The 14,460-nt window shown below is 41.5% G+C and overlaps 2 protein-coding genes across 2 annotated transcripts; one reads left to right on the top strand and one right to left on the bottom strand.

The window, feature by feature from the left end:
* Positions 1-190: 190 nt before the first annotated feature.
* Positions 191-7,060, bottom strand: LOC106816201 (calcyclin-binding protein-like). The gene is made up of 7 exons (XM_014820764.1): positions 6,876-7,060; positions 4,209-4,325; positions 2,822-2,924; positions 2,090-2,186; positions 1,887-1,986; positions 1,316-1,413; positions 191-776 (listed from the first exon to the last, which is right to left on the bottom strand). Exons 1-7 carry the CDS (start codon positions 6,894-6,896, stop codon positions 599-601), a joined length of 714 nt encoding a protein of 237 aa, XP_014676250.1. The 5' UTR covers positions 6,897-7,060; the 3' UTR covers positions 191-598.
* Positions 7,061-7,448: 388 nt separating this feature from the next.
* On the top strand, positions 7,449-13,540 carry LOC106816199 (COP9 signalosome complex subunit 3-like). The gene is made up of 8 exons (XM_014820762.1): positions 7,449-7,516; positions 8,616-8,745; positions 9,069-9,181; positions 10,343-10,392; positions 10,847-10,939; positions 12,234-12,308; positions 12,652-12,756; positions 13,529-13,540. The coding sequence occupies exons 1-8, from the start codon at positions 7,462-7,464 to the stop codon at positions 13,538-13,540; spliced, it is 633 nt and encodes a 210-aa protein (XP_014676248.1). The 5' UTR covers positions 7,449-7,461.
* Positions 13,541-14,460: the final 920 nt, after the last annotated feature.

Raw genomic sequence — 14,460 nt, 5'->3', positions numbered from 1 at the left:
TTGTGGCAGCAAATTAACAAAAAGCACACATCGTCACGTCAGCAAGGCCTGTGCGACGTAGCGCTCCCATGAGTGGAAAAGCTTCCATTAGATCAGAAAACATGGGTATATTATGCTAGTATATCGTCGGGGTGTGTTTGTCATGTCCTACCACAACTCTAATGTAACAAATCAAAAATTACAACAAATATAATGATGATAATAGTTTAAATTACATTATTACAGAGGTAAACACAAATTTTGTGAACGCTTATCACAGAATTTCAATCTGCCCTTGAACTTGCAATGTAACGAGTAGGTGCTGCCTTTCTTGCTACTGAAACTTTACTTGGCTCAATAAATTCTTACAATACCACAACTAAAACTGGCAATCAGGAAATTTCACAACGACTTTAAACCAGGCGATGAGGAGGGTCATAGTGTCTGGGTGCAAGATTCTACAATTATAAATTTAAAAAAATGACGTAAAAAATGAAAAGGATCATGTTACATAATTGCTGCGATAAGTTTACCACTCTGCTCAGACTGATAGAAATCATTTTGCCGAAGACAAGTGTAGACAATTTTAGAATATTTCTTAACAACCCATTAGAGGTTCTCAGAATCCTGGAAGTCCTGGGAATCCTCCTCCACCTTTCTCCTTTCCCTCTGTCCAAGCCTTGGCAATGGATCTCTTCATTTCGTCATCTCCCTCATCGTACATCTTCTTCATTATGTTCATCATCGCTTTGTTGGGGTCCTCGCCGGCATCTTTTCCCATGCTGGGTGCAGCAGCCCTAATAAAACATCACATTGCAACAAATTACAATACGTAATTATGGGTCAATGCATAGATTCACACTATATATCATAATGGTATACTCAGGGTTGCTTTACTAGTCACCTACAGTTATATATATATATATATATTTCAGGAAGAGGGAACTTTCAATTGTACCCCAAATTTTCCACTGGGGGTCTCTACTTTTGTTCACCAGATACCCAAAATAGCCTTCATCGTGTAGCACAAACACTGCTTTGACCCCTGTTGCAGCATTTTACCAGCTTAGCCCATTAATACATACAACTCTGACTTTACGCTAGTATTCAGCATTAAACAATCAAATGCCACAAATCTGGGTAAAAATCTTACAATGTATATCTTCTAGACATAAGTAGAAATCGAAGATCAAACAGCTACGTACTCACACCGACTCATGCTATTTATTTCTACCACCTAGGGGTGCTTTTAGAAAATAACAAAACGGCACTATTGCTGCAACAGCTATTATAGTGGTCTTTCGTGTTCACTGTATAGATATGTTCGTGCTATTACTTGGCATCTGTTTTCTTCACATCTGATTTCGTCACGTGATTCCACGTGTTCGTTCCATCCTTCTTCCGTAGGTTCACCAGCACCATGTCGGTTTTCACCTGAAATTGCAAGGAGCAGCATCACACGACCGGGAAGCTGCCAACTCTGACTCGATCTCGATCACCGGCGAAGGCACTCATGGGCGACCCAAGTCGGTCATTAATCCACCATCGACTTGCTGACAAAACTTGGATACAATCTTTCATTACATAAAACAGTACGAAGCAATTCTGGTCGACGACGGCCATGAACTAGATCAGAGGTTCTTAACATTTTTTGAGTCGTGGACCCCTTTGAGAATCTGGTAAAAGATACAGACCCTCCTCAGAAAAATGCACATAAACACATAAAAATATACACACACATTTTGTATACACACAAATGCGTCTGGTTCACGGACCCCCTGAAGTTAATCCACGGACGCCAAAGGGGTCCATGGACCACAGATTAAGAACCCCTGAACTAGATGCAAAGTACAGTGTTCAAAATGCAGTGTCAGTATATTCGCAGTATGACACTCTATGGAACCAACCTTGTGAGAACTTGAACTGGGATCAATCAATTGGAGAAGATCGTGGATTGGAAGGTTATAGCTCTTCCCATCCAGCTCAGATACGTTAAGCGACATTGAACTGAAACAAAAAATGGTCATGATCATCTAGCTTGAAATGCTAATTAAGCACTACCTATTGCCAACAGTCTCACAAGCTAATGTAAAATGATAGAGATGCTTACGTCTCTGTGAATTCCACTGAAACATTTTCCTTTGGTATATTGTGAACATTCTTTAGTGTTACGTAGACCTTTATGAACTTTCCATCATTTTCCCAGCCTGTAAAGAACACAAATCAACCAGAATGTAACAATACTACATTATAAAAGTAGAAATTTCAATGATGATAGAAGACGGAATATAGTGCACACGGTATAGAGCCTCAAGCAGAAGTTGCACAAAAACTCTGATAATGAAGAAGTACCACTGTGTGCGTACAAGTCTAAGCATATTAATGTTAATGGCCAGGGCAATTTAAATAGTAGGGAAGAACTGTCATATTGCAGATTTTCTTTATTATAATTGACTTATAATTTCTTTATATTTTTTATACTTTATATTTTTCTTTATTATAATTATAATAATAATGTGTATAGTTAAAAAAATCAATAAATGATTACTATACATAAACTTCAATAAAAAGATAGATATGAAAACTAAAAATATGAATATAAAGTTCTTAAAGGTCAAATAGTTCAGGCTCTATATTTATATTCCAATTGAATCATAAATTGGATCCTATATCTGACAACATTTCAGGGGCTGGTGGAATTTTTAGGTTAGCTAGTAAATTTTTGAGCTTAGTAGCTATAGAAAGGCAAATGAAATAGCGACTGTACAGCACTAGAAGATCATCGTTCGGTTTATAAAAACCTCACAGAAATTCCTAAGAGGAACTAACTACGTGCAAGTACCATATGTTGACAACTTGACTCGGAAAGGCATATTAGCTTGAACAGGTCTTGGCTTCCCTGTATTGCTATCACCTCCCTCCTTTGCAGCTGATTCTTCCCGTTCCTAAAACATATAGGAAAACTATGCTAGACAAATACAATCTCTCATTAGCATTTTCCAATCACTGACTACATTCCATTTAACTACGCAAAAATTGCAATACATGTGTCGAATCGGAAGGGTAGCTTAGATTGCACTACTGTTAAGGGTAGCTTAGATTGCACTACTGTTAAGGGTAGCTTAGATTGCACTACTGTTAAGGGTAGCTTAGATTGCACTACTGTTAAGTGTTAACCTTTCCTCCAATCACGGCACAATCTACTACAGAAGGAAGTCAGTACTGTTACTTGTTGCCTGGCTTTTTTTCTAAACAGACAACTTGGAGTTGGAACCCATCTAAACACTATGTGGTACAGCATACCAGGTTATAAGTATCAAAATGAACACCCCATCTTTAAAATATATGATCTTATTCAATAAGCATATGATATGTTATGTTTGATCATGGACCAGTACAATAAACTTATGAATTCTCTTAAAGGCATAATAGGCCCATTGATTATGCAAAGTTGACAAATGCTCGAGTAACTGGCACCTTGTGTAGTTAATAAGTAAATAACCTCACATCCAAACGCATATTAGTTTGTCCAATATCACTGCTGTTTAGTAAGAAATGTCTAATTGAAATCCACAGTCAAATAAACACAGTTGTTTACAGTTTCAAACCGCAGCCGCCGAAGCAGGTGTGATACAGATTATAGTGCACCGGACATTTTCGCACGCATGCTTGATATTTCTAAACAAATGTAGAATACTTTGGATCACGTAGTACACTGATTACTCGAGAAATCACCGAAAATTAAAAACTGCCGGGCATTTAGGAAATCGAAGACCGTGCCCGGCTGCCGGGCATATAGCCACTTCGTAACATAAACACTGTCGACCTGTGTGTGTTGCACCATTTGGGCAACCTAGCGCAGTAATGAACACAATTCTGACTAAACCTTAGTCTTTAGCATTAGCAGGTTAACTGCTACAATTACAAATCCTAATAAATGTGTTGCATTGCATCTTCAAGATAATTCTAACTGCTTGCTAGAAATGTTGCATGTTTAGTTCATCTAAACTGGAACTATATTGTGCATGAACAGATCCTCTGGTACATAAAAACCAATGATCAGAAACCACATTACTCAGTCATGCTAACCTGTGCTTCAATTTACTATCACCTAGTTGCACTTTCCAAAAGTTCGAAAGTTGTACGATTGCAGGCACAGAAGTGATAGAGAACTAGCTGGTTTATAGTATAGATGTATATATATATGCCATAATTAATTATCTTCCTACCACTAGTTTCGTTATCTCAGTCTCCAGCTTCGCTATGTTCAGAACAAGCAAATCCTTGACACGGTTCCTAGTAGCCGTCTCTAGAAGTCCTTTCAGCTGTTCCACATCTAGCCTTAACTGGTAAATGCAGAAAGATTGCACCAAACACATTATTATACATATGATAAAGTATAGCCGAAAAGGCTGTGACCGTGACACAGCATCATTCAGCAGTGACACCCATCTATTGCGTATAAATAACGACGTGGATATTCGTCTGAGCATCGGACACCTGTTCGTATGCGCTATTCGTCCGAGCAGTTGTTGCGCATGCGCTGTTCATGTTGCATGCCGCAGGCGCATGTCACGAGTGCCGGAGGTAGGAAGTGTGAAGGGGGGTCTAGGGGGTCTCCCCCCAGAAAATTTTGAAATCTAGATGCTCTAAAATGCTATTTCCAGCATTCTGAGGCTATTTTGAAAGTTTGGGGGCCCCTTTAGGCTGGGGGCCCGTAGCGTTTTGCTACGGCAGCCCTACGGCTGTGACACCCCTGCATACATGTTTTGCGTATGTGGTTATACACCATAGATAGTGTTTGGTACTATGACTCGCGTATATAAGAGAGCCGAGTCGGTTTACAGTTAGTGTTAGGGTTGGGGTTAGGGGTAGGGTTAGGGAGTAGGTGACTCCCTAACCTAGATTAGCATTATATTACATTTATGTAATACAGCATGAACAGCGCATGCGCAACAACTGCTCGGACGAATAGCGCATACGAACAGGTGTCCGATGCTCGGACAAATATCCACGTCCTATAAATAAATACAAGATCTTAACTCTAAGAAAATGTTAAGCAACTACGTGTATTTCTAAACAAATAATTATCTTATGATTTGATGTTACACGTCGAGACAATGCATAACGGACATAACGTACTGGCAATGGTATGGTACGATCAACTTCAACCTACCATTGAATCGGGTCCATTGGCACAGGCACTTGAAGCGTTTCAATAAAATATAATGCTAACTAAATACGAAATCTATTTACTACCAAATTCTTAATGTTTCTATACTCTCTTTCACCTATTATTGCCGACAGTTTCCTGTAAATTCCGTCCAAATCCTACGTCCAACCATACGCTGCCCGCGCCATAGCTTTCGCGGCGCGACTGTTGCACGCTTACACTAATATATATAGGCAGGTAGGAAAGCGCGGATGAGCGCAAGCATTCGCACTGCTCGATCGCTCACTGATTTCACACTTTCAGAGCACCAATACAACATCAAACAGCTTGCCATCTTTTGAAACATTTCTCTTTCACAACAGTGATTCACCGTGCCTTATAAAAACATAATGTCTTCTGTCGTTAAACCGGAGCTGTGTCATGCCGCGAAATCACACAAAGACTGACGAAATTCTCAAACGGTTCGCGAACCTTGCCCCGTAAATGTAAATGTCAGACTCAGAAACATTCTACCGGCGCATTCGTGACCTCCATTTCTTTGCCGCTGCCAAGCGCTGGCAACGTTTTGCAACGTTCCAATGCCGCGGAGCCTCATACGGGCAGGTTTGGAACTGCAGTGCCGGCCGCCTGCGCGCCACTATAGTTCCATAGACTGGCACTCGCTCCCACCTGCTCGGCCTTAGCTTAGTCCACTCGATGGGCTAATTTGAGGTGAGCAGCGGCGAGTACCAGCTCTATATAGCCGCTGATTCTGACAGCCATTTACATTATGGGGGCAAGCGTTCCGCGAACGCAGAGAATTTCGTCAGTCTTTGTGTGATTTCGCCTGTTAGACACAGCTCGGTTACGAACAGCAGACATTGTTTTTATAACAAGTGAACACTCGGTTGGTTGCAAAGAGAAAACAAAAGACGAAGCTGTTGGATGTGCTATTGGTTGCTCGTGAAAGTGTGAAATCGCAGCCGAGCGTCAAGCCGAATTTGTGAATCCTGCGCTCCTACCTGCTATAATATATTACTATTACTATTAGGTGCTAAGGCGTGCTAACAGTCGCCGCCGGCGAAAGCAAATGCGCTGGCAGCATTTAGCTCTAGTACTAACGCCTTGACTTAACTGCCGCTGGGCTATAGGACGCGACGCATGGCGGCCATGCGATGGACCAACTTATCCCCGATTATACCGAGCTATAAAACGACGTGTGCGTAGGCAATTAATGCTCATTATCCGAAGTGAATATGTCTTAAGTTATAGCGCTACTAAAATGTGAACCTGCTAACTATCGTTGCATATGGTATAAGCTGCGGTATTTCTTGTGAACAAACATTCGATTTGCGAACTTCACACGGCCATTTCTGGCGGCGCTGAGGCAGCCCGGGCCAGTCAGCAGGGTCGGTCTATAGCGCCAGCGGCAGCTTAATTGTAAGCGCCTTATAGCACTAAGTAGTAGTACTAGTAGTAGCTAAGAGCTATGGCCAAGCGTATGGTTGGACGTAGGATTTAGACGGAATTTACAGGAAACTGTTGGCAATAATAGATAAAAGAGAGTATAGAAACATTAGGAATTTGGTAGTAAATAGATTTCGTATTTAATTAGCATTATATTTTATTGAAACGCTTCAATTGCCTGTGTCCATTGGGATTGGCATTGCCGCATTCGGCATTGTACCAACGAAATTGGGACTGTGAAAAACGAATTCAAATAGGCTACATTCGGGTCACTCACCTCTGAAATCTTAGCTGTCATTTTGTTGATATTTAAGTTGAACTGCCTATTTCGGATAGCGCTGTCACTTCCCAGCAAGTACGTAGAAACTACACTAAGATAGTAAGAAATGTACTAAAAGTGGAGAATTTTCACGTGCAATCTTCAAATCGCATAGTGCTGACCTCTGTATAAAAACGGGTTGTTGATTTATTAGTAATTATACGCTACACAATTACAAATAAACTTAATCTTCCCAGAATCTAACAAAAATGTACTACGAATGCGAAAAATTTAGTTTGTAATTTTTTAAATAGTTAAAAATCGTAAAGATTCTCATCTAACACGGCTTGAGTCTTTAGAATCAACGATTGAATGTTCGCATGTATCGCGTCGAAGGTCGCTTAAGTTCTGATAAAAACAATTTCTGTAAATATTTAGTTCTTCGATATTTGTAGAATTTATTTATTTCTTTAAACATAGATACGCTTAAGATTTTGTAAATCATAATTTACACGTGTAATTTGTAAAATTTGCCTTCACAGCAGTTTCTGTAGCAATGAGCCAATGTGTAAATTATGGATGATGCACGCGACCCGATTTCACGATGGCGGCGGCTTTAGAGCAATTTGTGAATAATGTCAGAAATTTGTCGGCCCAAGGTACAATGCCAATTAATTAGACGATTTAAAAAGTAAAATACAACAAGCCCACTAGCAGACATTTGTAGACGTCCTTTCACCTGTGCTTGTCGCATCAATGCAAAATAAACGCAGACTAAAATATTGTTATGTTAGTTTTGTTACTGTTGAGTGTTGTTATGTTACTGTTAGTGTTACTTTAGCTGAGAGGGTCTATGTCCTCCGGTATACCGGAACGTACTCTGGTACTATCTAATATGCCGGACCGTACCTCGTCTACTCCACTAACGAGTCTAGGGAGTCGCCTACGCCTACTCCCTAACCCTAACCCGAACCCTAACCCTAACCTTAACCCTAACCCTAACCCTAACCTTAACCCTAACCCTAACCCTAACCATATCAAATACTGAAATAGTGACCAGGGTACGTTCCGGCAGTACCCTGGGGGACATAGACCCTATGAGCGTTACTTTAACTTCCAGGACTCACAAAATGAACTCCTGCTGTTAGTGAAATAGTGGTATTTTACTATTTATTTACATTACAAGTTCATGATTATTCGGTTGGTAGCAAGCAATATCGGCTAATTGACTTGACTGTGCAAGCCGTACAAAAGCCGGAAGGCACATACCGGGTACTTTCTTAAATCTATAGTTGCACTCATGTTATGCTGGTAATTTTACAGCACACGTGCGTCACAGCCCATCTCGTCTGCAGTGTGTAGCTATGCTCGATAAAATCTAACTAGTGCACAGCTAGTGCGAGCTGCGTAGACGGTGTGCAGTCAGTATGTTGGATGTCGATCCACCCACACCTAAGATTTTGTAGGTGGCATCTACTGATCTAGTCCACGTGCATTGCATATATTTCCCGTTCAGGTGACTACGTACATTTTCAGTCGATTGGTTGGCGTAAAAATGGTGCTTACTGAAAAAGTTATGTGCAGAACACGTGAGTGTCACATATAACACGGGCACGCATGTGCCATGCTCTGCAAACTGCTGTCACAGTTTGAACTAGAAAGCTGACAAAAAACATTCGAGCATGTCTACACTGCCACTGTAGAAGTGCTCCACTGGGTTACCTTATGGTATCATCTGCCACTGACACTGTGTTGCAGGAAACTTCAGCCAACTATGCGAGTTTATCAACAAGAGCATGGACATTCTTGCGAAGCATGCTTCACACCTCGACAATGTACTAGCAACCCTAGACCTGCAGCAGCACTCACTCGGGGTCCTTGCTATCTTGTAAGTCATGGATGTTGTTGTTGTTGTTGTTGTTGTTGTTGTTGTTGTTGTTGTTCGTGGTGGTGGTGGTGGTGGTAGTGGTGGTTGTATGGTGGTGTTGATCCATGCGTGTGTGTGTGTGTATGCATGCCTGTGTGAACATGTGTCCATGTGTGTATGTGGATGAGCGGGCATGCATTTATACATCCGTGTGTCCACACACGCATGTGGGCGCGTGCGTGAAAGTGTGTATTTATGCGTATCTGTGTGGACGCGTATCTATTTGCGTATGTGTACATGCATTTATCTACTTGTTCATTGTGAGTGTCTATCTTGTTTTGCAGAGTTGTCAAGTATGAACTACAGAACATACCAGACTTTGAAGGGCTGTTTGCATTGACTCAAGAGTTCATACTTGGTTGTAATGGCGAGCAAGTAAGATTTGCAACAGACTCGTGTAAGTTTCTAGTGGCACGTGTGATTTACTAAGGTTATCTAATAACTACCATGAACCAATTATATATAGATATGAGTGTACTGTTAAGTCCTCATTCTAACAAAATGGGTTATTTCCCTTGATACTACGAGTTGGGGGGATATTCCCTCGAACTTTCTAGCAGCAAACATAAAATCAGGCAAAAATAAATTATTTTAACATTGCACGCTTCTACTTGCCTATATATGTGTGATAGGTGAAAAAAAATGCTCAGGAATACGTTCATTCAAAGCTTTTAGACTACAAAGTGAAACGTTCTGGTCGAATGTTTCAAACGCGTTTACCGTTGCCACTATGCGGCGATTGTTCTGATCCGCACACTTCCTGTGTTATGTATGTATGAACCATGCTATGTACAATAATACACACTGGCAGGTTATGACCCAATGGTTTTTTCTGGTCATGTACATGGCTAGCTGATAGGAAAAGCGCAACGTTTTTGTTGCTGGGAGATAATAGTATTCTGGGCGAGTTAACGAGTGAGTGAGTCGAGAGTTCTGTCAGGTCGCTGTTAGTTCGGATTACATTTTGTTGGGTTTTTAGCACGTTCTATCTCGAAAACGGTTACGGTAGAAATTCTGAAATTAATAACATAAACAGTCGAGGTGCCTCTCTGTCTAGACTACAAAGTTTGATTTCATAAAATGATTTATATTAAAAGTTATGGTATCTGAAAGTGGCTACATTGACTTGATTGAAATGATGGTTGCTCAAATATAAACAATATGGCGCCTACGGAACTGCGGCGAAAAGCATTTTTCGAGTTGTTTCTTCGATGAGCAAATATATGCTTGATACTTATTTTTACAGTTTTATTTTCAAAGCTAACGTTTAGTTAAAGTTTTGTTGGTTTGTTTCTTGCGTTTTTACAGTGGTTTGTTACACAAATTTACGGGGGAAGTTCGAGGGAAGCTACCTTTAATGTATAAAATTTACAGCTCAGCTGATGCATAATTATTTTTTCTGTTGATCTAAAGGGATAGTGTTATCACATTTAGTTATAAAATATAGTTGCATAATAATACAAATAAAACTAATATATATGTTTTTAACCATTGCCAGTAATAATAAATAATTTCCCGATTTTTCAAACTGCATCTTTGCTTGATTATTTTAATACAGATTCAGAGCTGTGTCACCAAATGACCCGTCAGCTCGTGGAAAGGAAGCAGGTATGACTGTGACCTCATTCACTCATGTGTAGGCCCCTACTATAACCCGTAATTCATATATATAAATCTGAAAGCAAGCTATCACCACTATAGCTGTTCTGCAGGGGCGCCATCTATTGCAACCTCAAAGAGATGTTGATCAGGGTTTCTTATACATAAGAGGCACAGTTGCACACCGCCGTTGTCAAATTTAACATCGCGGTTGTGAAAATGTTCTCAAATGCAATCTAAGACATTCAAATTTTAACAATTTGTGCCTACGGCATGCCTTTGAATCCATCATGCGCGTTTTTTTCCCAAACTGGCCATTACCTCCTTTGTCTAATTTTTCCTCAGAAGAAACCCTGTTGATGTTAAGAAAATAATTAAAGTAACGAAATGTAATTGAATATTTTAATTAATGGTTAACTGCTTGGTGTACGGAGCGATATTTATCGTCTGCTCGTTATTTCAGCCGATTCGAGGCATCTCACTAGTGAGCAGTGCTATTCAGAAGATTCAGCTTTACCCGTCACAGCTGACATCGATCCATGCTGATCTCTGCCAGGTATGTAGCTAGCGTGTGTGTGTGCTCTGCACCTCAGTCAGAAGTTATACGTATACCTGTCTGATACATATTGCATGTTTATATGTTTATATATATATATATATATATATCAAGAGCTAATAATACCTAGAGTGTACAACGGAAAAACGGGAAAATAGTGCTATTTCACGACATGATTATTCTACTTTGCCTGCGAGTCTAGAATAATTTTATGGTATTGCAATAAGCAGAATTCTTTGCTCTCTAAAACAAGACCAACCGCTTGTCAATACGATACTCCTAGGCTGAGATATTGGCTCCTAAACCTCCCCTCCCACATGCCTTAAGCCGCCTCGTACCCCGGGAGTCATCAACCTACGCCCCTAAGCGTTGCTTCGTGAAAGTTCGGTTTTTCCGCCATAACTTTATGAATGAACGGCGTTTCGGTTATCATAGGTGACTTTCGGGGGCATCGCCTATGCCCTTATCTCCCATTATCTTTCCTAGCACGGCTAATGCCCGTCATGATGGAGCCAGCAATGTTTTCTTAATTAAGTTTCTACAACGCAGCTCAGTTACTATATGGTGTAGTAAGAGAACCAAATTTGGGCATGTGACATCAGTTATTAGCGCTCCAAGCGGTGACGGAAATCGATAACCAAAATGCTTAGGGGCGTTTAGGTTGCTGACTGATGTGGATTCGAAGCGCCGTGAGGTCTGTGGGAGGGGAAGTGTACGAGCCAATATCTCAGCCTAGGAGTATCGTATTGACAAGCGGTTGGTCTTGTTTTAGAGAGCAAAGAATTCTGCTTAATGCAATACCATAAAATTATTCTAGACTCGCAGGCAAAGTAGAATAATCATGTCGTGAAATAGCACCATTTTCCCGTTTTTCCGTTGTACACTCTATGTATTATTAGCTCTTGATATATATATATATATAATATAATATAATATAATATAATATAAGTGTTGTTGTGTTGTGAAGAGCTTGTCGTTATTGTGCACCATTTAGTTGTAATATTGTTTATAACATGCCAATGCTATCTCGTAATGGTATTGTTTGAGTTACGCGAACATTAGCTATTATAGCTGTACTATTTACTTTAGCATACTAAATGTATTCAACGCTCTGCTAAACGGGTAACTGTGAGATCAAGAGTATTGCTAGCATGTGATCACGGTCATGGATTTACTCTTTACTCTGCCCATAAAGATGTCCTGCTTGAACCTCGAGTTATATCCTTGTCTGCTGTACACCTATGGTCATGCTGTAGCTGTGTGCATTTGTTCACGCTATCTGTTTGCTTTGCAGCTCTGCTTGGTCGCAAAGTGCTTCAAGCCAGCGTTGGATTTTCTGGATGCAGACATCACAGACATCAGTAAGGAGGTGAGTGTGTACTCGCTCGCGTGCGGGCGACTAATGTTAGCGAGAATCGCAAAGACTTCCTTTGTTGCCAACAGATGTCACCACTAGTCGCTCTGCGGTGTCTTTAAAGTGATGCACGCCAACACGCGGAAGAAGCCGCAAAGCCTGAACGCTCGAGACAAAATCGAGATGTGGCTTCTTGCAGAAATGCTTACATGTAACTGCGATAATCGTTTCCACGGTAATGCAGCTAGGTGGCGCCGTTCGAGTGACAAGAAGGGATGTGTGACGCCCGCGCGAACTTTATCCCGATTACACGCGAATCTATGTCTTTTCCCATTGCGTTTTCTCGGCGAACCCACAGAACAGCGCGTACGACGTGAAACATTTCCTCGCCTACTACTACTACGGCGGCATGATCTACACGGGCCTGAAGAACTACGACAGAGCCCTCTATTTCTTCGAAATCGTAAGTACATCCTACGGTCGTTGCCGTCTGTCATGTGCGACGTCTATGTATTTGCGTATGTACAGTACACAATCTATTATTCGAAATTCTGAAAACCGAAAAGCTCTGAAAACCGGAATTTTTTTTGTGGAGGTTGTCTGCACACCAAAGCTCGCGTTTGGCTGCACAAGGTTCACTGCAGAAATATTAATGTGTTTGTCATTACTCATACATATTGTACTGTACTGGTACAGCCCTTGGCCTCTTGAGAACTTGGGTTTTAGTTTTGGCTAGTTGCAGGATATACAGTATGTGTACCTGTACTGTACTACCATTTTGAAATTCGAAAAATTACGAATTACGAAATTTGTCTGGTCCCAAGGGTTTCGGATAATAAATTGTGTACTGTAGTTTTGTATTTCTGTGTTATGTACAGAGCCCTTTACGTTCTCGAGAATCGTGGCTGTATCTTCTGTCACTTTTCATCGGTTAGATACTTGACGATCGTGTATTGTTGTAACTCCTTACGTTATTGGACAGTGTCCCTCTGAAACGTAGACACTTACTTCAGCACTCGATAACAATGGCGCCAAGCCGACCTCATTTCTAACACTGACAGTGGTCACTGACACTGTTTTATGTTGCTAACCGTTACTTTACGTTTCAATTACTTGAGATGGCCTTGCCGTTTTACATGGTAATCTGAGCCGAGAGGGATTTAGTCCCAAATATTGAGTCACCTTTTTCACGCATTGAGATAACTCTCATTAGTGACTGGGGTTTGAACTCACAGACTTCGACGTAAAAGGTGGTCATGTTATCTGACTACTTGCTAACCATCTGATGATCGACGCTTCTCTATGTCAGATACCTTATACTATTGTATGACTTTTCCTTGACTGATTGTCTGCCAGTCAGTGGTCGACCCGCTTACGAACTCGAGGTGGCCACGGAAAATGTATATTCCGCTCGCTAGGTGGCAGCACCAGCTTATGTAAGATGGGTATGTTAATCCAAGTGGTACCGAATTGATTTTGTCATCGTGAGGGAGATCTCTCACGGCGTACGTGTACGTAAAGAAGGGTGGAAAGGAAGTATAGATACACTGTGGAGGTAAAAGGAAGCATAGATATATGCAGGAGGAAGCATAGAGGCACGGGGGAGGTAAAAGGAAGTATAGATACACTGTGGAGGTAAAAGGAAGCATAGATAGCTCTTGATATATGCAGGAGGAAGGAGGAAACATAGAGGCACGGGGAGGTAAAAGGAAGTATAGAATATGTATGGAGGCTGAAGGACCAAGCGTAGATACACGGGTGGGAGGCAAAAGGAAGCATAGATACAGGAGGGGGGAGGGAAGAAGCGTAGATATGTAGATATGCAGAGGCATAGGCATAGATACACGCATGCACGCACGCACGCACGCACGCACGCACGCACGCACGCACGCACGCACACGGTGCGGTGGGCGGTAAGTGGTTGTGCGACTGCAGTATCGAGCAATGGCGCGCGTTTTCTCGTTCGTTAGCGATCTTTTTCATGTAGATGTCGACTGTCGTCGCGGACGGCCGCGCGCCGACGAGCCGACGTCAATAATCCAATCTCGACGCCGCTGCCACATCGACTCAGCTGCTAGTACTGCTGCTTGTGCTGGTCCTGCTGCTGCTGCTCCTACCGCTACTGCTGCGGTTGTTGCTGCTGCGGCTGCTGCTGCTGCTGCTGCTG

Source organism: Priapulus caudatus, unplaced genomic scaffold, assembly GCF_000485595.1.
Source record: "Priapulus caudatus unplaced genomic scaffold, Priapulus_caudatus-5.0.1 Scaffold1312, whole genome shotgun sequence".
NCBI lineage: Eukaryota > Metazoa > Priapulida > Priapulimorpha > Priapulimorphida > Priapulidae > Priapulus > Priapulus caudatus.
The sequence above is the reverse complement of the archived record's forward strand: the minus strand, read 5'-3'. Positions and strand labels throughout refer to the sequence as shown.

Bases quoted from the DNA above. Each gene is read 5' to 3' on its own strand.
- LOC106816199 (XM_014820762.1), top strand. From the start codon at position 7,462: ATGGCGGCGGCTTTAGAGCAATTTGTGAATAATGTCAGAAATTTGTCG. The intron at 9,182-10,342 runs GTAAGTTTCTAG...ATTTTAATACAG, and splicing joins AAGATTTGCAACAGACTCGT to ATTCAGAGCTGTGTCACCAA. The intron at 10,393-10,846 runs GTATGACTGTGA...TCGTTATTTCAG, and splicing joins AGCTCGTGGAAAGGAAGCAG to CCGATTCGAGGCATCTCACT.
- LOC106816201 (XM_014820764.1), bottom strand. From the start codon at position 6,896: ATGACAGCTAAGATTTCAGAG. The intron at 2,925-4,208 runs GTAGGAAGATAA...TATATGTTTTAG, and splicing joins CTGAGATAACGAAACTAGTG to GAACGGGAAGAATCAGCTGC. The intron at 1,987-2,089 runs GTAAGCATCTCT...TTTTTGTTTCAG, and splicing joins TCAGTGGAATTCACAGAGAC to TTCAATGTCGCTTAACGTAT.